The sequence below is a fragment of the Bos indicus genome, chromosome 7, assembly GCF_029378745.1.
Source record: "Bos indicus isolate NIAB-ARS_2022 breed Sahiwal x Tharparkar chromosome 7, NIAB-ARS_B.indTharparkar_mat_pri_1.0, whole genome shotgun sequence".
NCBI lineage: Eukaryota > Metazoa > Chordata > Mammalia > Artiodactyla > Bovidae > Bos > Bos indicus.
This window is the reverse complement of record NC_091766.1, coordinates 30,419,357-30,441,710: the sequence shown is the minus strand read 5'-3', so window position 1 is coordinate 30,441,710 and position 22,354 is coordinate 30,419,357. Positions and strand designations below refer to the sequence as shown.

The following is a 22,354-nucleotide window of genomic DNA, read 5'->3' as shown; positions in this document are numbered from 1 at the left end:
ATTTGAGAAAAAAAAGTGGGAAAACTGAACACAAATAACTCTGGTCACACTAGCCAATATTTGCTTTAAGGAAGAAGCTTTCATTTTAAAATGTGTATCTTCCTCCATAGATTTATACCCTAGCCATTTTTTGATGGTCCTTGTCATAGCGCATGGTCAGCAGGAGGAGAGTGGTGTCTTTATCCAGTAGTGCATGCTTGCTTTGTGTAAATTTGACTAATGGGTTAAGTAATTCTCACTAAATTGGTATTTTCTCTGAATGATAGGAGTTTGTTTTATAAATGACGTTGTTAATTATTATGAACATGTTTTATAGCCCTCATTCTTACATATTAAGAGTTTTAAGCAGTTTTAATGAAAGAGTTCTACTAGTTCTCCTTGATAGGATGAGTGGGATGTGATGAAAGCAATAGTCACATGGTGGCCTATGATTCAGGAACATTTCCTCCTTGTCACACAGACCTGCTATGTGACTGTGGGCAACTCATCTCCCCTTTCTCAGCCCAAAGTATCAGATCTGTAAAATGGAATAAATGTTCCAGTCTACCTTCTAGGTCAGTTATAAGGATCACTGAAGGTTGGGAAAGTATTTTATAAATCAAAATACCACCAGATGCATATGACCTGGTCATTAGCTGCTGTTCTTTCTTTGTGTTTAGGTGGTGGCAGATGCTTCACTCCTTTGAGAGTATTGCTTTGTGGTCTCTATTCTCAAGGCTGGATTTAGCTGGAGTTGAGAGTTTACAAGTAAAAAGGTTAGGAGACCACACTGGTGTGGTCCTTGCTGTCCTCCTCTCTGGATTGGGAAGCAGTGCCCAGAAGCCATGGCTGACAGTGCTCCCTGTTGATCTGATTCCCCAGGCTGCCATCCACAAATGTCCCCTGCCCCTCATCCAGGTACATTTGACTGCACAGATAGCTCATGTACCTGGACCTTGTTCAAGGTTCATGTGCATATGAGATACTGTGAGTTGGGGCCTCTTCTAGCTAGAAATGTCAGTGTCTTCAGAAGTCAAGCAGTTCTACATGGTAGGTATTGTTCAGTAAGAGGGCTGAAGCCACAGCAAATTAAAACACTTCCTAGCGGGCGACAGTCCCATGGGTTGCAAAGAGTCAGACATGACTGAGTGACTGAGCATGAACAACCTGTTAGTTACAGAAGCTCCAGGAGTGCTCTTAAAGGTGTGGTAGGTACCTGTGTTTGTGTTAACTTTAGCAAATGGAAAATGTAGGACTGGAAAAATGCTTCCTTACTGTTTTTTCTAGAGAATATTCACATTTATCCAGCATTTTCAGTATTTTATTTTTTGATAGACTCATCAGAGGAACAAAAACATAAATGACTGGCTTATTGCTACACCCCATCTATGTTATTTCCAACTTTTTTTTTTTCTCTCTCTCTTTGAACAAAAGTTGATTTCCTGATGTGTACAAAGCTTTGTGTAAGATACTGATGGGTAAAAGCTTAAAATATTAAAAATGCATTCCTGCCCTCAGTGAGCTTGCAATCTTCTGGTCTTATAGTCTTAGCAATAATGAGTTTCCAAACGCTGCACATATTATCCTGTGGTCACGGTCCATGAGCAGGTTAGTAGATGAAGCCTGGGCTGACGTGTCCCATCTAATGTGATGGCCTCAGAATAAGCTAATGCTTTTTGGACTCTTACTGTCTGCCCAGCACTGATTTAAGTCCTTCACCTACACTAGCTCATTTGATTTTCATATGAGCCCTATGACTGGGACTGTCAGTAGCATCATTTTTTCAAAGAAGGTCTCACCTTCCTGAAGAGTTAAGTAACTGCCCAGAGTCACTTGGCCAGCAGACATGAAGCTGTGATTGTAACTCACACACATTGGAGCTGACACCCACAGGCGTGCTCTTAACCTCTGCCCTCCACCCCCTCTCCAGTTCCTATTGACTAGGATGACTTCTATTGCATATTTTCATTAGTAATACTTTAGAAATTCCCCTCTAACAATTATAATATTAAAAGTAAAGTCTTTTATTGAGCAATAAAGGTATTGGGTTTTTTAACTTTTCACAGTTCAGTCAGGAATTATTCTTGTGTAAATAGTTGCAAAACAGATTCTTACCTCTTATCTTCTGATACAAAGAAATCTCACAGTAAAACATTTTTATCTATCTTTGCAAACTATAGTTTTCAATTGAGTTTCTCAAATTACTAATACACTTGATTATTGAAGCCCTCATTTTCTGAATTTAACAGAAAGATGGGGCCATCTAAGGTAGTGTGTGGAGAATAGGTAGAGAAGATCTGAGAAACCATCTTTGTGTCTATTCTTCCCTGGATTCTCCAAGTGCTGTGAGAGGTCTTAAAACAGTGCTGGGTTCTCAGGTCTAAACTGGGAAACTCCCTAAGACCTCTCCTCAACCCTTTTCTGAGGGCTTCCCTGCTGGCTCAGATAGTAAAGAATCTGTCTGCAGTGTGGGAGACCTGGCTTGATCCCTGGCTTGGAAAGAGCCCCTGGAGGAGGGCATGGCTACACACTCCAGTATTCTTGCCTGGAAAATCGCTATGGACAGAAGAGCCTGGTAGGCTACAGTCCATGGAGTTTCAAAGAGTCGGGCATGACTGAGCGACTAAGTACAGCACATGGACATAGACACAACTGTTTATTACATTTTAATCATCTTATGAAAACCACCTTTGCATTTCATAGACTTGAAAGAACTTAAGTTCAAAAAGATGTAATATTTTCTTTAAAAAGCCCTGGTGGTTAGCGCTTAGAATGGATTTTTAATCGCATTTAGTGGTGGTTTCTTCTCAAGTTTTGAATAAAATTTGAGATCTTTAAGAAGCTATTTAATTATTGTGAGAATTCAGTTCACTTCAGCGTATTTTGAGTTCCTCCAATGTGTTAGGCCTTGTTTTAGATGTTTGGGTATAAAATGTGCACCCTCACCTTAGCTTTTTGGGGGGAAAGCTGAAGGATACCGGTGTTTCAGTATAGGACCAAATGCTGCTGTCTGGGTCCTTGGCGTAGGGACCTGGCACGGTGTGGAATCACAGGAGAGGGAGCCTGAGACATCTCCCTGCTAGCTGAAAACTGGCTAAGCCTTTCAAATACAACCTTTGGTCTTTTCTTTTTCCTCTGTTTCATGCCAAGATTCAGAGAACCAGGTTCTGGGAGGAGTGGATTAATGTTTAATGTTATAATAATTTAAGTTTCTTTTGTTTAAGGTTCTTGGCTCTCTTTATTTGTAGTATTGAATGAGGTGTGAGGAGGCCTCATTGTGCCTCTGACTAGAGTCTGTTTGTTGAAGTCCCTAATTTCTGGGCTTCCCTGGTATCTCAGATGGTAAAGAATCTGCCTGCAATGCAAGAGACCTGGGTTCAGTCCCTGGGTTGGGAAGATCCCCTGGAGAAGGGAATGGCTACTCACATCAGTATTCTTGCTTGGAGAATCCTCATGGACAGACAAGCCTGGCAGGCTATAGTCCATGGGATCACAAAGAGTTGGATACGACCGAGCAACTAACACAGCACTATACAGCTAACTTTTGGAGACCCCTTTTTCTTATGTATATAATTGCTCCTGGGTTTCCTCGTGGTGTCAGTTCCAGCACCCACCGTGGATACCCTACTCTTCATCATTCAAGATCCCTTATACAAGCTGGACTAGTGCATTTGGCCCTGAGCTGTCCTCCGTGATTGGTTGAATCCAATCTGAGGGTGCAAACTCCCAAGAGAAACTTGCGAGAAACAAAACTCGCAAGAGAAACAAAAGCTGACTGTAAGCTGATGAGGTTAGAACTGGTGCTCTCTTCCCTATCTCATTTTCCTGACCTCTCAATGTGGCTGTGGTACTCAATGGTCTAACAGAAGAAATGGAAGCTTATCTGGCAGAGGAAGTGCTCTGTCTGCCATTTTTCCAACAAGGTCCCCCCTTCCCTGCCAGCCCTTGGTGATGTCCCAGCGCCTGCATCAGAGAGCAAAGGTAAGGTTTGTTGAGGTGGTGGGTGCTTCCTGATGAGCTTTCTTTGTATCTGTTTTTAAAGTAGACTCAGGCAACTTTTATCTGATTTTATAGTGTAATTACATTTATGACGTCTTTGAATTAAAATGGACCCCTTGCTTTAAAAGACTATTGAAAGCCCTTCTGGTAAAAATAAATGAACGCTCTGCTCTGCTCTCCCACTCCCTGGAAAACTATAGCACAAAATGCCTGCATCCCAGTCATATGATGGCTTCTGGGCTGCGAAGGAGTGATGGACATTTGCAATGTTTCCAGGCCATCAGATCAGATGATTTTTCTTGAAAGTGCCCCCAGCTGTAGCAGATTGATTTTCAGGGGTAGAAAAATTCCTTTACAGCAGGGTTTACCAACTTAGGTGCTTCATGAGGCTGAGCAGCTAAGTAAATGAGTGAAGTAAGGAACAGCTAAGAATAGGGGAGGGTAGGGAGGATAGGGAAGGAGAAAAGCCCATGGCTGATCTCAGGGTGCCACTTTGAAGGCGACCTAAGTTTCCGTGGATTAGTCCTAGAGATTGAGGACCTATCTTCTGATTTTTTTCCTCAGGAAAAATTAAAAATTAGATAGAATTTCCAAAATTTTAAAACACTTGTGGAAAAGCAAAATTGGTCAAGCATTCAACCCAAGAGTCACCAGTTTGCAGATCTTGTTTTAGAGATACAGATTGCTCAGAGCCACCCATATACGTAAATTTCTATCATTCAGAAGATGTTTTTCTCTGTATTACGTTAAAATGGGCCCAAGTCAGTCACCGCTGCTGCTGCTGCTAAGTCACTTCAGTCGTGTCCGACTCTGTGCGACCCCATAGATGGCAGCCCATCAGGCTCCCCCGTCCCTGGGATTCTCCAGGCAAGAACGCTGGAGTGGGTTGCCATTTCCTTCTCCAATGCATGAAAGTGAAAAGTGAAAGTGAAGTCGCTCAGTCGTGTCCAACCCTTAGCGACTCCATGGACTTCAGCCCACCAGGCTCCTCCGTCCATGGGATTTTCCAGGCAAGAGTACTGGAGTGGGGTGCCATTGCCTTCTCCTAGCTTACACTATTTCTGTGATGATTATTGTTGTTAATGTAAGTTGGCAGCATTCATAAATGACAAAGCCGTGGATAAACCTCTCATGACCAGCTTATTTAAGACACAACACTGGTGCGGTTTTCACTCATGTTCTCATTTTTTAACAATTTATTTATTCTTGGCTGCACTGGGTCTTTGTTGCTGTGCAGGCTTTTCTCTAATTGTGATGAACGGGGGCTACTCTCTAGTTGCAGTGTTTGGGTTTCTCGTTGCAGTGGCTTCTCTTGTTATGGAGCACAGGCTCTAGGCTCATGAGCTCAGTAGCTTTAGCTCCCAAGCTCTAGAGCAAAGGCTCAAGAATTTTGGCACACAGGCTGGGTTGCTCCTAGGCATGTGGGATCGTCCCTGATCAGGGATCGAATCCATGTCTCTCTTGCCTGGAAAATCCCATGGATGAAGGAGCCTGGAAGGCTGCAGTCCATGGGGTCGCTGAGGGTCGGACACAACTGAGCGACTTCACTTTCACTTTTCACTTTCATGCATCGGAGAAGGAAATGGCAACCCACTCCAGTGTTCTTGCCTGGAGAATCCCAGGGACAGGGGAGCCTGGTGGGCTGCCGTCTATGGGGTCGCACAGAGTTGGACACGACTGAAGTGATTTAGCAGCAGCAGCAGCACTGGCAGGCAGCTTCTTTACCACTGGGCCCCCAGGGACGCCCTGCTGTTCTCATTTAAAGTGGTTTAGTGTTCTAGGAAAGTAAGATTGTAGCAAAGAGTGCAGTTCCCTGATCTTCAGGATTGCAGTGAAGTCTTTCACATAGTGGTTTTCAGTTAATGGCATGCATGGTTTATAATGAGTGACAGTTTGTGTGATCATTATCTCAACCACATGTGTGGCATTTCAGTAAATATTATTGGTTTGTAAACTATAAAAATATCCTTAAAAAGGTAAGAATGAGCTCTCCCCTTATCTTTCTCGTCCTGTTGATACAGGATAAAAGAAAAAGTACAGACCACAACCAGGGGTTTTAAAATAGCAACAAAGCAATCAGAAAGGCAATCAGTGGGTGCATATTACTGAGAGTTTTCCAGGAGGATAACACAGATAGTTTCTAACTTTGGGTAAGATAATCTGCTCCTCTATTTTAACAACCCATGCCAAAATTGATGTACACAGAAATAGATGACTAGACTTTTCATTTATTGCTTCACTTTGATTTAAAAAACCGGAATAAGTTCAAAGTATAATATATAAATGCCAAAAAAGAGAATGTTAACACTTTGTCATATTTGCTTCAGAAACTTTTTTTTCTTTAAAGAAAAATAAAGCATTTCAGATATATGTGTGTTCCCTTTGTTATCCTTCCATCCCCTTCTTTCCCAAGGCCAGGACTCTGATGAAGTTAATGGTGAATCCTTCCAGCATGTTTATTGTAAACAGATACAGATAGATAGACATATTGCTATCTGTATATTACAATATACACTATATTAAAATATACAATTGCGTTATTTTGTATATTTTGAAATGTTAACAAATGATATCATATGCATTAATCTGCAACTGATTTTCTCAATCAACGTTATGTTTTTGATGTTTTGATCTATATCAACTAGATCTGAATACAAACAGGTTTTGTTCATTCATTTTAAGTGTTTAGTACTTTTTTGTTGAATACATAAACCACAGTTAGTTTATTCTTCTGATATGGATATTTCTCTTTTTTATACTTATTTGCTATTAAAAGTTGTGTTCCAGTGAACACCCTTGAACTTTTCTCCTTAGGCACAGGTATCAGAATTATATTGGAGTAGTTTCCTAGAAGTGAACTTGCTGAGTCACAGGAAATATGCATTGTCAAGTTTATTTCAGCATTGCCAAAATGTTCTCCAATATGACTGTGCCATTTTATACTCCCTTTCAGCAATGCTAGGACTAGCTTTGTAAAACAAATATGCTTTCTACAGTTTCGAGGGGTTCGCGTTACAAAATTTAACCCTTTTCCTTCCAGGTGTCCTGTGTGTTTCTTTACGTGTGTTTCCCCTACCTCTAGCTTCCTTAGAAAAAAACAGAGCAAGTATAAAACTATGGTGGTTCATATTCATGGAGAATAAAGTGCACAGTTTTCAGCAAAACTATGCTTGACTCAAGGATTCTTTCAAGGAATTTTTTCCTAAATTTGACTCTTACTTTCATTCTTACCATTTGAACGAATTCAATTTCTGACCTCTTTGACATTTTCATTGGTCCTGAGGAGATTATCTAAACATTGTGTAAGATTTTTTATATTTTTCTTCTTATTTTAAATCTTTTGAAAGGTAATGAAAACAAAATAACTCTTGGTCTTGGCATTAATAAATCTCCTCAAATTCCTTAACATTTTTAGACCTGTTAGGTATCTATCTTACAGTTACATTTTAGCGTCACACAAATGTAGATGTTGGTGCAGCCTCCAATAACAGCTTCTCGACCTTGAAATTGTTGCAGCTGCTGTGGACTGAAATCTGCTGAAGCATTTCCCCACTTGTGGTTGCTTGTCTCCCAGAAGGACAAATGTCAGCCCGTCTGGGCACAGGGACAGTGTCCTTGTATAGTTCAGATGCATGTGGAATTTTATCTCCCTCTTTTTTAAAAAATTCTTTTACTGAACTCTGAAATGAAAACAAAGTTGAGCTAATGATGGAGATTAATAACAACACACAAATTGGGATGCAGAACTTTTTTGAAAAGTTCCTCTTTAGAGCTTACATGTGGATATAGTGGTTTTTCCAATTTTATTCTACTTTTATTAGGAAAATGAACAGAAATAGGCATCACTGACTGCTGGGCCCTTGTTACTTTTTCAAGAAACACAGTTTAAATGTTTAACAACACAGGCTAGAAAGGGCCCCAAGATGGCCTTGAGCCAAATGCAAAGGTTCATGTTTTTGGCCAGCCTCCCTAAATAACTTCGGCTCGAGGTGCTGCCCATATTAGCATGATGGATCCCATTGAGGAAATCTCACATGCTGAGAATGTATGTTGTTATGACTTGACATTTTATGGCATTTATGAAACTCTTATTTTGGCAGGGGGGATAAAAGCAATCATTACATTTGGATTTTGAAAGATCCCTCTGGCTGTACTTGAGAGACTAGGTTGGAAGGGCCTGAAGCAGCAGCAGGGAAATCTGTCAAGGGACTTTTGTAGTCCTTCAGGCGAGAGAGGAAGCTGGTTCAGGTAGGATGGTGATGGTGGAGAGGGAGAGATGGATGCATGTGAAAAAGTTTTAGGAGGTAAATTCAGCTGGATTTGGTGATGGCTGGGCTCTGGGTGCTAAGGGAAAGAACAGTATCAAGCCTGATTGAGTTTCCTCATTTCTGATGGGGTGCACACTTACGGGATCTAACTTGGTAAGTGGGATTTTTGTCAGGTTTCATGTGAAACAGTGTAATACTGGTATCAGGCTGGAGCAGGGGAGGCTCAGCTTCAGGCTATGTGCTCAGTGTTTGATACTTTGGGGAAGCCTGGCAAATAACCATCTACTTTTCCTCAAAGCAAGTAGCATTTTCACCAGGCAGGCAAGAATTGTAGGATTCCTGTAATCACAATATACTTAGTTTAAGGAGGTTATTGCTGAAACAGTGTGGGAGAAAACACTTTTTTATACTTATTTTGGAGACTGACTGGCTAATGTCTGGTGTTCAGATGAGCTAACACTCAGCGACACCCGTGATGTGTAAACGTTAGAGAGTTTAACTTGCTGTTGAGGACATTGGCTGGAAGCATGAAGGAGAACTGCACTTCTCCAAGTGCTTCATAAGTATTTTCACCAGCAGCTGTCATGGAAGGTTTGTTCATGGGAGAGGGACAGGGCAGAGGGCTGGGTCCTCAACATTTTGGGCTCCATTATAGATAGATAGGGAGAAGGCAATGGCACCCCACTCCAGTACTCTTGCCTGGAAAATCCCATGGACAGAGGAGCCTGGTGGGCTGAAGTCCATGGGGTCGCTAAGAGTGGGACACGACTGAGCGACTTCACTTTCACTTTTCACTTTCATGCATTGGAGAAGGAAATGACAACCCACTCCAGTGTTCTTGCCTGGAGAATCCCAGGGACGGGGGAGCCTGGTGGGCTGCCGTCTATGGGGTCACACAGAGTCGGACACAACTGAAGTGACTTAGCTTAGCTGCATAGATAGATAGTGGTATTCAAAGAACTGATGGCTTTGTACAGTGTCACATGGGCTGTTGACAGCAGACTCAAGATTGCGACTTTGAGCCTTTGAACCAATTTCCTAAAACGAAAATAAGAGCAACAAAATAAGTACCGTGTAATAATCTTACCTAAATAGGAAATCTGTCATCAGGTTGCTTACGGAGCAGATGTATCTACCACATGAAATGCTCCCATTTCCTGCTATCATCCCTAAACTAAGATTTTAAAGTCATTATCTTAAATATAATCTAGGACTCTCTTCATTCTTCTCAGGCTACATTGATTATCAACTATAATCATTCTAGCCTGCTACCCAGTCATAGCTTCTCCAACCATTATATTGATTAGGTTGGCTTCATCTCTAGTTTTATTTGTGGGGGTTAGTGGAAAGATTGGGGGTGAAGACGAATGAGTTCAAGAAAAGCCAAAAAAAAAAAAAACAAAAACCAAAACCAAAAAACAAATCAACTGTTTTAAAATGACTGATGATGATAAAAAGAACTGTCATCACTAAGTCTTTTGGCCCCCAGAATAGAAATGCTGAGCTAAATTAATATGAATGACCTTACTAATTTTAGGGCTGAAATGTAACCAGTGAGGCGCTCCAGGAGACGTGTTCTCTGTGTCTGTTTGGAAAAGAAAAGCGGAAAGGCTGATTAGCAAGAATGAGACTTAATTTCTCAGGATGCTCTGCGGAACACAATCTTACTGCTGATTTTTCTTTAAAAGGCCCAGTTTTGCCATGATCCTTCTGAGAACTGTACCCCTTGCTTCCTGGCTGCCCCTAGGACTGAGGATGGCCTTCCAGAATTGCTGCCCATATATAACTCCCCAATCCACCCTTCCAGATACCCCAGCCTCCAAGGTGCTCAGGGCTGGCCTGGTTTCTGGAAGTGGGGGCTGATTGTCTCTGCTGTTAGCCCTGATTCCAACATCCTGGGCTGGCCAGTTGTTTAGCAGAAGGTTTTTGGTCCCATGCTCATTGCCTGGGATTCCATTACCTTGGATGTGATCTTGAAAGAAAATCTGCTTGAGGTGATCTAAGGCAATAATGATTAGACCGACCTCAGTTAAGACATTTTAAATCCATAGGAAACTTTTATTATTTTTTTCTTTCCCTTTGCGAGGGTCCCTCTTTTTTGATGACTCCTCTCCTAATAGTTTCAGGTCCTGACAGCTGAAGTCCTACATCTTCTGCGAGGTGAGAGTCCATTTCTTTCAATCCAAATCAGAGTCTAATTTTATCAGTCTGAAACAGCTCCATAATGCGCCAACCCCTGCTAGGTGTCACCCGGCTTGTTGAGCCGACAGTCCCTGCCTCCCAGATGCCTTCGACCAGTTACGTGTTTGAGACGAGGGCCTCTCATGTGGATGTTCCAGCCATGTCAGCGTGGCCTCGCCTCTCAGCTTGCTTTGTTTATCCAGCAGCTCATTACTAAAGAGTAGCCTGTCAAAAAGAGGTTAAATATTCTTTGGGAAACATGGTCACTCACATCCTTGAGATGCCACAAATATGTTTAATAAAGGGAAGATTGGCTTGATAAGAAAAACGTGATTGACTTGCATCACCAGAAAATGTTTTTCTACTGTTATTCTAGTTGAGTTTCCACAAGCATTCCTGAGCACTAGCAAACCTATGGGCAATAAATTGCTGCAGCCAACACATAAAGACACCAAGGGAAGCAGGGGAAATGATTGCTGATGATTCGTTCTAACTACTTGACCTTCTGACCTCTTCTCTAGATATATGACCAAGATGGGACACTACAGCACTTTATTGATGGTGGGGAACCTAGTAAGTCGAGCTGGATGAGGTATATCCGATGTGCAAGGCACTGCGGAGAACAGAATCTAACAGTAGTTCAGTACAGGTAAAGTATACCTTGATTTACCACTTACAAAGCCGAAGCCCTTTGCCTTGCATATATAAATTCAGGCTTGCTGCTAGTTTTGAAAAAATCCTGCAGAGTCCTGAAGAACTCTGCAGGGCTGGAAGGAATTTCTTTTTTTTTTTTTTTTTCTGCTAGGTTTGTGATATCTCTCTAGTTCTTGTAACAGTCATTTCTTGAGAATTCAGGAATAAGGATGCTAGGAGAAGGCCTTTTTCACTCACTGCACATGAAAAAGTTACTTCCACATCATCACATGAATGTTCACCATGGCCTGAGTGAGCCCAGCGAACTCACTGACTTGCAGTGATTTCCTCCCCAGCAGATGTGTCCACACGCAAACAGGAGTTCACAGATTCAGCCCAAGTCACTTGCTTTCAGTCACCTTCAGTCTGGCTGTCTCTCAGAGGAAACAGTTTGAGTTGCACAAAGGCATGGGAAGTCAAGAAGTCTCAACCCTCCCCAGGCTGCTTTCCTAAAACCATTGTGCTCAACAGCCTTGACTGAGTCATAGTAACCTCTCCTGATCCCTTGAAAGGTGCCAAAGCATTTGGCTCTGGTCCTGCGGCCATTCAGAGAATGTTTCAGGGGGATGGGGTGGTTCCAGAGCACAGAGAAGGCACCAGTCCCCTGAGATATTTTGGCAAATCCCAAAGGTGAGTGGAGATGAGGTGAAGCCTCCCCAGTTCCCAGAGTCTCATAGGGAGGCCTAGAGTGGGGGAGGGGCAGAAAAGCCAGTGGGCATCCCAGATCTAAAGCCACACCTGCCTGATGCACCTGTTGGTCAAGCATTTCTATCAAGTACTAAAGGCTAGAGTGGCAACCCAAAGGCAAACACAGATCCCATAGGAAAAAAGCCCTGCCACGAAGCCTTCTTTTCTCAGAATCCCTCGAAAACATGTGCCATGTAAATATATGACCTCAGTTATAAACAGCCACGTTCCCTTTAGAATCAGAAGCAACTGTTTAACTTTATCAGGCACCACAGACACATCAAAGCAGAAGGAGCCTTGCTCGGCAACTTGGAGTCCTGCTGATGACAATTTCTTTTTTTTTTTTTTTTTTTTAAATGAAGCCTTAAAAAAAGAAGCAAACTTTATTCCCCTTATAGGTTAAAGGCTGCACAAATCTGGCTTGCTCTCCGAAGGCCTCCAAATTCAAAGGGAACATATTTGGACAGCATGTGACTCACTGCCTTGGTTTCCTAGGCAGTTATCTTTCATTACATAAGGGTTTATATGAACTTGCACACGATGGTATCTGGTTACACTCTGTATATGGGCTTCACCCACCTTCCCTGCAGCTGCATCTCTGTTGTGAAGTTTTTATAAAACTCGGAGCTAGTAAAGTAGTAAAGATTGTGTTTGTCTACTCGGCAAGAGATAGTTTGGCTGGTTCCGTCATGGGCACCCTGGGAGCTCTTGAGGAGACTTCTGACTTTGGGTAAATAAGAAACCCCTGCAAGAAAGGTGGGCATGAGAAAGTCGTTACCTTTCTGTCAATATTAAGTGGGTTTTATTGCTCCCTTCCTTATGGTGCTTCCACACTGAATTCTCTCTGCCGATCTGTTTTCGATTACCTCAGATCTTTATAAAATGAACTACAAAAACACAATTTAAAAACTGGCATCCATCACCAGTGACCACGTCCAAGAGTAAGAAAATAGAAAAGTTGGACCCTGAAGAGCCAGCCTAATTTTTATTGTACATGAATGTCCTCTTCACAAAAAGTCAGCTGGTTTAGATTCATTCTGTTATGATTTGTAATATCTAAATGGAATTTTCTTCAAAGCGCCCTTGATTGATTGACCCTTAGCTGAACGTTTTGTTTTTATTTTGAGGCTGACAATAATGTTTGTTGGCGTGTGTTCCGCTTCAGCTGCGTTGGGACGCCATGAAGCTATCTTTATGAGTCATCCAACCACAATCCTAAATACATGTCAGCAAAGGAAATATTATCTGAAAAGGGAAAAATCCCTTTGATGTGCTTCAACATGCAGAGATTTCTGCGAGTTTTGGAAGCTCTGCCCGCTTGTAAGGAACGGTGTACGCTTACACTTTTCTTTTTCCCCTTTTGGCCTACTCTGTGCCTCAAAAGACCACCCATCGCTCGAAAACAGTTCTGCTCTTTCAGCGGCAAAGTGTGTCATTTGGTTTTAGCACATTCATTTGCCGGCGCTGTGTTTATATTAAGGGAAGCCAAACCGAGAGATGAAATGTTACAAGGGTGAAGTACAAAGTCGACTCAATTTTTCTCAAGTTAGGAGATGCCAGTGATTTATATCCCAGCTCCAATTTTGATTTTTTTATGTAGCAGTGGAAAGAATTAATAAAATGCACAGCTCTTGGAGATGCGGAGGGAGGAAGGGGAGTGAGGTCTGGACAACTGGCTGGAGTTTTTGTCAGATATTCATAGAATGTTGGGGAAAAACATTCTGCTTAGCTAGCAGTGCCCTCATGAGACAGAATGGCAGCAAGTAAGGAAAATAACAAGATAAATGAAATTTTTGCAGCTGCAAGTAAAATATTGAGAATCTGCACTTTTTTATTGATCTTTATGATCCTATTGCCAAGAGCCACTTTGTGGTGACAAAATATGTTGACAAGTGCATATCTCACCGCCGTGAAAAATGTGGTGAAGGATTCGCCTTATGTCTACAGTGTTGTACAAGGAACAGATTGCCCTGCTATGGCCAGTTCCTTACAGAAAGGCTAAATTTAAGGTTCACCAACCCTGAACCTTTTTATCTTGAACTTGAGGCTAATGTTTGTAGCAATTCTTCACTGAGAAAACCGATCACAGGCTCCTCTTTTTTCTTTTTTTTTTAAATCTGTAGGTTTTTATTCACTGTGCCACGGCTGTTTAGTTCTTGGTACCTTCACTCTGTCATTTCATAGTGTAATCTTTCAGCCAGAGTAAAGTGCCCCTCTTGTATTTATTGAATTTCCATCCACTTCACATAAGAGGGTTATTTTCCTTCTTCTTCTGTATCAAATTTTAGAGGAAAAAAAAGCTATGGGGAAGATTTTTATTTCTCTTAGCCCTTATATCACAAAGCTGCTTAATTTTATTACAAATTTGAGAACTCCCATGCCAAGTTGTAAGAATACACCTAACGCTTTTCCTTCAAATAAGAAATCAATGGTGTTAATTTGTATGTGGGGTCGACGTACCAGAGTCTGCAGTTTACCAAGAAAGAGAATTTTCTCGTTAGTGTGAGATGAAATTTTTTCTTTAAATGAACTCTTCCTTTCTGCTGACTCTCCGGGGCCAAATATCTGTCTCTTTGGCCAGGATGTTCCATGGAAGGACACTGTGGAAATAAACTGTGAGCTATTTATTGTACTGGGTTACAGGCTCTAATTGGTTGCTGGGAACGATAAGGTGGGTGCAGATTTTATTACAAACAGAAATTGTTTAGGCGGGAAACTGGGCAGAACTTTTTTGGGGCAATAACAATGTGGATGGAGCATGTGAGTCCTACCGATTACTAAGCTGGGTTTTCTTTTGTTTTGAATAGGTCGAATATATTCTACCGAGCCTGTATAGATATTCCCAGGGGTACCGAGCTTCTCGTGTGGTACAATGACAGCTATACGTCTTTCTTTGGGATCCCTTTACAATGCATTGCCCAGGATGAAAACTGTAAGAATTTATTTTAGCTCTGAATTCACATTTCCAAATACCTATTTCAAAGCTAACTTTTAAAATAAGAGTGTTGTTTGAAACTCCTGAAATGTGGTTCACTCTGCTGTGTAACACAAATGTGCACAAGTCTGTTCCATCATTTTATTTTTCCTGTATATCCTGTGCTTTTTCCAAGGATGTCTTGACCTATACAGCTCAATGTTTTTTCACCCATTTATGATTTCAAAACCTTTGTCCTAGTTTAAATCATTGCCAGCAGCGGTGTTAAGGCAGCTGGTATCTACTGAGTACCAACTATGTGTCTGGTTCCAAGAGCAGCATAAGTTATAACTTCTGCTCTGAAGGATTGCACAGTCTTGCTGGAGTCACACTGTTTGCAAAAACGAAGTAAGGAGACAACACTTTCTTTAATCAGGAACAACACCCCTCCAGTCAATTGGCTTTTCTTCCTCTTAAGTAGTTGTTGGAGTAAGAAATGGTAGTCAAAACCATAGACATATGATTGAGGAATTTGTCTCTAAACATCTTAGTCTAAAATGAACCGTGTAATTTTCTTCTATCTTTATTACTGTTACTATCATTATGTTTGAAAAAATAATTTAATGCAAACCTTTGCAGTAGTTTTCATATAAACTTTATATATTTGTTTTTATCAATTTTGGGGAAAATGTTATAAGGTGATTTCTAGTATTTGGAATAGATTTAGATTTGGGTGATTTTGATGTGCTTCAGTGAGAAACACTGGTTTGAATGATGCAATTTTTTTCTTGTCATCCAACTGACTGATCTGTGAACTGATAAATTTGGATTATGCAGTAGAAAAAGAAGCAGAGAGAACAGATTTATGTAAGAAACTTAATTTTGGGGAAAAAAAGTGTTATTTTAATTTTTCCTTCTCCACTTACTTTCTCTCACACACATATGAACTGAAAAAAATATTTATAATATTACTGATCAAAATGCTGATGATCAGATATTTCTTTTCCATGTTATCTTTGTTTTCTTTGTAAAAAAAAAAATAGAATCCTCAAAAAGCATATTATGCTCAACTTTCTTTTTCTATTTTACCCTAACCCCAAACCAATCTCAAATCAAAAAAATGAATCTTTGGACATATAAGTACATTCCTCTTACTTACCAAGTTTCCATTGGAAAGTTTTTTTTTCTGCAGTAATGCTCCTATTTGAGGGAGTGTCTGTTTTCACAGGGGAAAATCTCCGTGTTGGACATGAGTGTGTGGTTGGTGTTAGAAGCAGAAATGGCCATGGCGGCCAGTATGCTCTGTCTTCCCAGGATGGCTCCATGCTCAGCTCTCCCAAGACTGGGTGTAGGTACACATGTGGAAAAGCACTGTTATCAGCTCCCCTGGTTAGAACCTCGGTGTAGCTTCACCTTCTAAAAGATGGAATCTGATCCAGAAAGATTCCATAAATCCTATACGGCCTTCTATTTCCTTCTTCAGTACAGCCTACTACAGACTGAAGATATTCTGGTGTGCATGTCAAGGAATGTCTGGAAGTAAACACATCAAAGTCTAGAGTTCTAAAGTACGTAGCACATAGTCCAAAAATTCATTCATTCATTAGATAGTTGTTGAATACATACTAAGGACCAGTGTCATTGCTGCATACTGTAAGTACAGCAGGAACAAGACATACAGGAAGTCCTGCCCTCATGGAGCGTATAGTCTAATGGAGGGAGACAGATTATCAACCAATAAATAAGTAAGTTAGTTTGTCGTGTGATGATAAGTGTCATAGAGATAACAAAGCAGAGAAGGGGCGAGGAGTGCTAGGAATTGGGAGTTGCGGGTTTAGAGATGACCAATGTGGGCCCTATGAGGAAGGTGGCCTTTGGGCAAAGACTTAAGGAAGTGAAAGAACAAGCCACATGTTCTTTGGGAGCAGAGTGTTGCAGGCAGCTGGACTCCAAGCATAAAGGCTCAAGATGGAGATGCTACTGGCCTGTAGGAAGGGCATCACAATGGTTAGCATAGGTATGTCAGCTGGAGAGAGTGGGTTGGGGGGAGTTAACTTAGATCTGGGGACAAGAATCTTATAAAGTCCAGAAGGTCACTGTCAAGACTCTGGATTTTACTCTGTTTGCATTGGACAAATGCAGTATTGTAGAGTTTCAAGCAGAAGAGTGATATGATCTGACTGAAGTTGTTACAGGTTTACTCTGGCCACTTAGTGGAGATCTGACAGTGAGGGTGAGGATGGAGCAGGATCCAGCTAGAGGCTCTTGCTGGAATCCAGGGAGGAGGGGTGATGGTGGTTTGGACCAGGGTAAAAGTGGTGGAGGTGGTGAGAAGCGCTTGGATTCTGGATACATTTTGAAGGTAAAGTCAACAGCCTTTGCTGACACGTTGGATGCCGAGTAAGAGAAAGGAGTCAAGGATAACTCCAGGGCTTTGGTCTGAAGAGCTGGGTGGATGGAGTGGCCACTTAACTGGATTACGAGTCACTCATGGGAAGCGTGAAGTGACTGCTCAGGGAATGCTCTTCTTCCCTTTGACGTGGATCTCTGGGGTGGAAGTCTCACATCTGCAACATTGCTTCTACCTTGTGATGCTGTTACAAAGATGAGAGGGATTTAGGGCCTGGGCTGGATGATTTGGGTTTTATGTGCCATTCACAGCCACCTGACTGTGGTGTCTGGGAGTGTACCAGCTGGTCTCCAGGTTGTATGCTAGTGCCATCCAAAATGTGCTTGGTGGCAACCCCAGGGGCATTGCTTCTCAGACCTTCTTTCTCCCATAGTTCAGCCTTTGTGAAGCATTCTTGAGGTTGCTGATTAGAGTATTGAATAAACTCTACCAGGGCACATGTTATGCATCATTTAGCACCTGAAATCCTTGGAAGGAAATTCGCAAAACTTCAGCACTTTCAAGTATTATGGATTCAGTAGACAAACCATGTAGCTCTTTTGGGTTGAGTTCAGAGCTCTAAGTAAGGGTGGAGGGAAGTTGAAAGATAATTAAGTCATTGACTAAAATGTTCAACAGTGACAATCCCCCATCCCCCTAAGGGTATTATAGGAATTTTATTTCAGTTCCTGTCTCAAAGTCGTATATCTATCATGGGATTGGCCACCCAAGAAACCAGTAGAAAGCTTCATCAGATGGCGTGGGGGTAGATATACAGCTTTGACTCTAACTGGAAGATGGATTCTCATTCCATATGATTCACAGAGGTACCTAGGGAGGCTTTATAATGAGGGCTCTTTTTTCTGTACCGAGAAAATACTCGGTGTGATTTAAAAGAGCAAATGTGTGAAAGGGCATGGACAGATAATTTAACAGATAGCCTTTCACAGCCCTGAGTAATTTAAATCATCTCACCAGGATTAGCAATTTGAAGACAATTTTTATTCTACCAAGCTAGCCACAAAATAAATTAGGTACCTTATAAAGAAGCTTCTTGAGATCAAAGACTTATTTGACAAAATGCCTCCACAGAGCCTCCTTCTAGTGCTGTGCACACAGTAAACAATACACGCTCACTGGATACATATTGAGGATTTTACTGCCATTATTAGAAGCGATGGATACAAAGTTCAGCCAGCTGTTTTTTCTTGGTTAATGAAATTGTTACATGATCCAAGACATTCAAGGAAAATATGATTTTGCTTAGTGAATAATACTTATTAAGCACTTTCATTTATAAAAATACCACTTTCTTCCCATGGTTCTTTCAACAGTGAAAGTACACATTTCCTATTGAGCGTGTGGGGTGGGTTCAGGCTTCAGGCACTGGCCCCTCTGGCAGCGGCCACGAAGCAGTGGGACACGCTCCCTGCCCGGACAAGCCATTGAAAGCCGCCTTGCCTCAAAGAGAGGGCAGCGTTTCACACAGGCATTTGGGCTCTGGAAGCAATTCGTATGTTATTTTCTTTAAGAAAGAAAAAAGAAAAAAACCCATAGTTCTAAATGTAATAGAGCTGCAAAGAGAGCACGGCTGCGTCCACTGTGGGCCTTTCAGAAGAGCCTGAAGGAACGCCTGTGTCGACAGATTGTATCCGCAAGGAGGAATGAGGTTCCCCAAAGCTTCCAGTGGGGGATTAGCTCCTGCAGAGTGTAAAGACCATAGTGTATTCATATTCATTTCAGAGGAAATTAAAAAAAAAAACCTGGGAATAAATGTTAAACAAGTCTTCCTGCTGCTTTTTCTGTCTTGGCATATGAAGCTGAGGTGGTGGAATGTGAAACTTGATGGCAACACAGAGGTTGTTACACTGGACTAAACTCTGTCTGAGAGAGGCCTGCCTTTTCGTTTTGATTTTAAAGAGCAGAAAATAAAGACGGGCACCTCTGCATGGTGCCCTGGCCCCACCATCCCACCAACAGTGTGGAACTAGGCCCTGGGTAGAGAAGGCTCCATCAAGCCTTCTGTCTGTGAACATTGAGGAGATGATGGTATAGTTCAGTCCAACAAGAACATCGGTCTGCAAGACCCTATGGGGAGCATCGTGATGGGGAACAAAACCTCAGACCCTGTCCTCGAAGGGCTCAGTGTAGGAGAAGGCACATAAGCAAAAACTACACTGTAGAACCTAATACGGGTGCCTTGTGACATGGCCATAGCAGGGAGCTGGCCTCGGTGGTGTCAGTGATAGTCAGTCAGTTCTGGCTGACTCTTTGCGACCCCATGGACTGTAGCCCGCCAGGCTCCTCTGTCCATGGAATTCTCCCAGGCAAGAATACTGGAGTTGGTAGCCATTCCATTCTCTAGGGGATCTTCCCAACACAGGGATCAAACCTAGGTCTCTTGCATTACAGGCAGATTCTCCACTCTCTGAGCCACCAGGCCGGTAGGCTCGGTGTTAATGCAGTTGGGACAAGTCCAGTTCCAGGCCCTCGTGCACAGTGGGCAGCTGAGATTGGACCCCTCCCATAAATCCTGGAATCAGAAATCACTGTCCCTGAATGGGGACTAGAAAGTGCTACCCTCAGGCCCATAGTCCAAGGAGCTCTCCATTTGGGGCCATTGATGAAAGCAGTATGTCGCATTCCAAAACCGGCCCCAGCTATGGGAGGGTATGGAGTTGGGTTTTGCATTACCTGCCAGTTGTGGAAACCTTAAGCCAAGAAGCTGATATAAAACTTGGCCCAGAACTGGAGGAACATGGGGGGTCCTAGAACAAGCAGAGAAGAGTTCCACCCCAGAGGTATCTGCTCAGGACTCCAATAGAAGGCAGTGGCCACTGAAAAACACCTTCATTGAAGGAAGCGGCAAAAGACACAGAGGAGCCCGCTGTCATGAGAGTTTTGACCTCTTGGATGCCTCAGTCCTTGGCGCCTTGCGAGCCTTGCTTTAGGATTGAGGCCCGCATCCCTCCGCTTTCTGAGGGTGTAGAGGGCTGAGAGCTGAATTGTCTTCAGCCTACAGAGCCACTTTACCCGTGGTCGTGTTCCCTCCCCGTGTAGCCTGTGTCCAGGGACTGGTCAGTGTGGGTGGGTATTAAGGACTGCTCCCGTTATTCCAAAGCCAGATGACTCGAAAGGTTAATTAAGTGCTTAGTTAAGTGCTTTTAATTGCTCTTGACACCATCCTCTCTCCTCGTTCTGCAGTAAACCTCTTGTACACAAAACGCAGATCTCCATTTCAGACTGTTTCCCAGGGGACCTGAATTCAGACAGGTGCTACCAGATTTATATTGCCAGCTCAGACTTCTCACTGGAGACCCAGGCTCCTGTCAACCTGTTGAATTCCCACCTGCACTTGCCTGTCTCACAGATGTCTCAAACTCAACATATTGAACTGAAACCATCCTACTCTGTCCCCCAAGCTGTCTCTCTCCCAATTCAGTACCTCACTCCCATTCACTCAGCTGTTCTTTCTAGAAACCTTGACACCTTGTTCTTTCTCAGCCCATCTGTCTAGTCATTCATAAATCCCTGTTGATTATATATTCTTAAATGCTTTTCTTTCCATTTTTGCTGCCACCTCCCGATCAGCCTCACAGACAGCTTTGGCCTGGACCTCTGCATTTTTCTTTTTAGTATCACAGCAGCCAAAGTGAAGTCTCATTGATTTTGTTGTTTCAGTTTAATCACTTATTTGGTTAAAAGTTAGTTTTTAACTAACTTTTGGTTCCGTTGATCAGAATTCAGAAGATAATATGGACATGTAATTCTTCTTCCAGAGGCAGTGAGTTGACACATTCTAAGGTGTCCTTCCAGATGTATTTTTTTGCCCATTCTCTCATTTGTGCACATTCTCCCTCTTTTTCTCTGCCTCTCTGTTCCTGGTGGCTTAGATGGTAAAGAATCTGCCTGCAATGCAGGAGACCTGGGTTCAACCCCTGGGTCGGGAAGATCCCCTAGAGAATGGAATGGCAACCCCCTCCAGTATTCTTGCCTGGAGAATCCCATGGACAGAGGAGCCTGGAAGGCTAGAGACTATAAGGTCACAAAGAGTCGGACATGACTGAACAACTAACACTACTACTATTAGATTTTTTGTACTGCAGCTCACTTTTTCATTTAATGATATAGGGTGATGATGCATTTAAAGTATAAGTGCAATCACCTTACACCCTAGCTTCATCCCCTTTTTTGGATTGCCGTTACTCTTATAATCAATCCCCAGCTCTTTAAAATGATAGCCCATGGACTACATATAGTCTTCAGAAATGTTTTGTATGGCTCACTTAGTGTTTTGTAAAATTCTAATTCAAGCATCATCAGACTGCCTATGCTCTATTTGGTTTGCTACAGATCCCACCGTCCTCTGTTGTACTAACTTACTTCACATTCAAGGTATCTGTCTCAAGGAAACTATCTTTCCTACCTCAAGTTTCCAGCCCTGATAGATGTTTTCCTGACTCCTTTTCTTCTCTGTCACAGCAGTTATACTTGTAGAGACTATATATTGTCAATTCTAAGATTTGCATATTTTTTTGCATTTTAATCTTTCTGAACCTGGTCTTACAATGCACAGTGACTTAAAATTAATGACAGTGACTTAAAATTAATGGTGCAGCTTGCAATTCATGGAACTTTAAATTTGATGAAACCAAGTAAATAATTGTGAAGACGTTTGTATATCTGTCTCTCTCATGAGAGTTTAAATGGTCTGAGAGTCGGGCTATTACTGTCCTGTTCCTCTATATCTGCAGCGCTTGCAGTGTCTGGCTTGTCACCAATGCTCTGTAAGCACTCATGGGCTGAATGAATGACTGAGGGTGTAAAATAGGACTTTGTTATACAGATCCTGTATTGCTCTCTCTCAGAATTTTAATTTCGCAGGATTTGGTGAGTTCACGTTATTTCTTGAGTATATCCTTTAGAGCTTCCAGAGTTTTCCCTCTCCCCCTCAATCTTTGTCTTATAGACTGAAGACAAAGTCTTCTTTGCTTACCATGTCTTCATGGAGAAACCCCTTTATCCTTTGGAGGAATTTCCTTAGTTGTCTCTGGGCATTTTGCAGTTGTCTGGACTGTCTTGGCTTGGGATAGCATAGTCTTTTCTGATTCATTTCTTGTCCTCTTATAATTCCCTGTTTTTCATTAACACTTTTGTTTATTGGCCCCATCAAAGTGGTATTCAGAAAGAATGATCCTCTGCGTCCTTTAAGTCCTGCTTAAAGTTCTAGACCTTTAAGGGTAT

At 42.1% G+C, this 22,354-nt stretch overlaps 1 protein-coding gene across 2 annotated transcripts in view; it reads left to right on the top strand.

The window, feature by feature from the left end:
* PRDM6 (PR/SET domain 6) overlaps positions 1-22,354 on the top strand; it is a 113,142-nt gene that overhangs the window by 65,623 nt on the left and 25,165 nt on the right. For both annotated transcript variants that reach the window (XM_070793255.1, XM_070793256.1), the window contains 2 exons: positions 10,949-11,076; positions 14,615-14,739. In XM_070793255.1, coding sequence (XP_070649356.1) covers positions 10,949-11,076; positions 14,615-14,739 — 253 coding nt within the window. The remainder of the gene's footprint in view (positions 1-10,948; positions 11,077-14,614; positions 14,740-22,354) is intronic.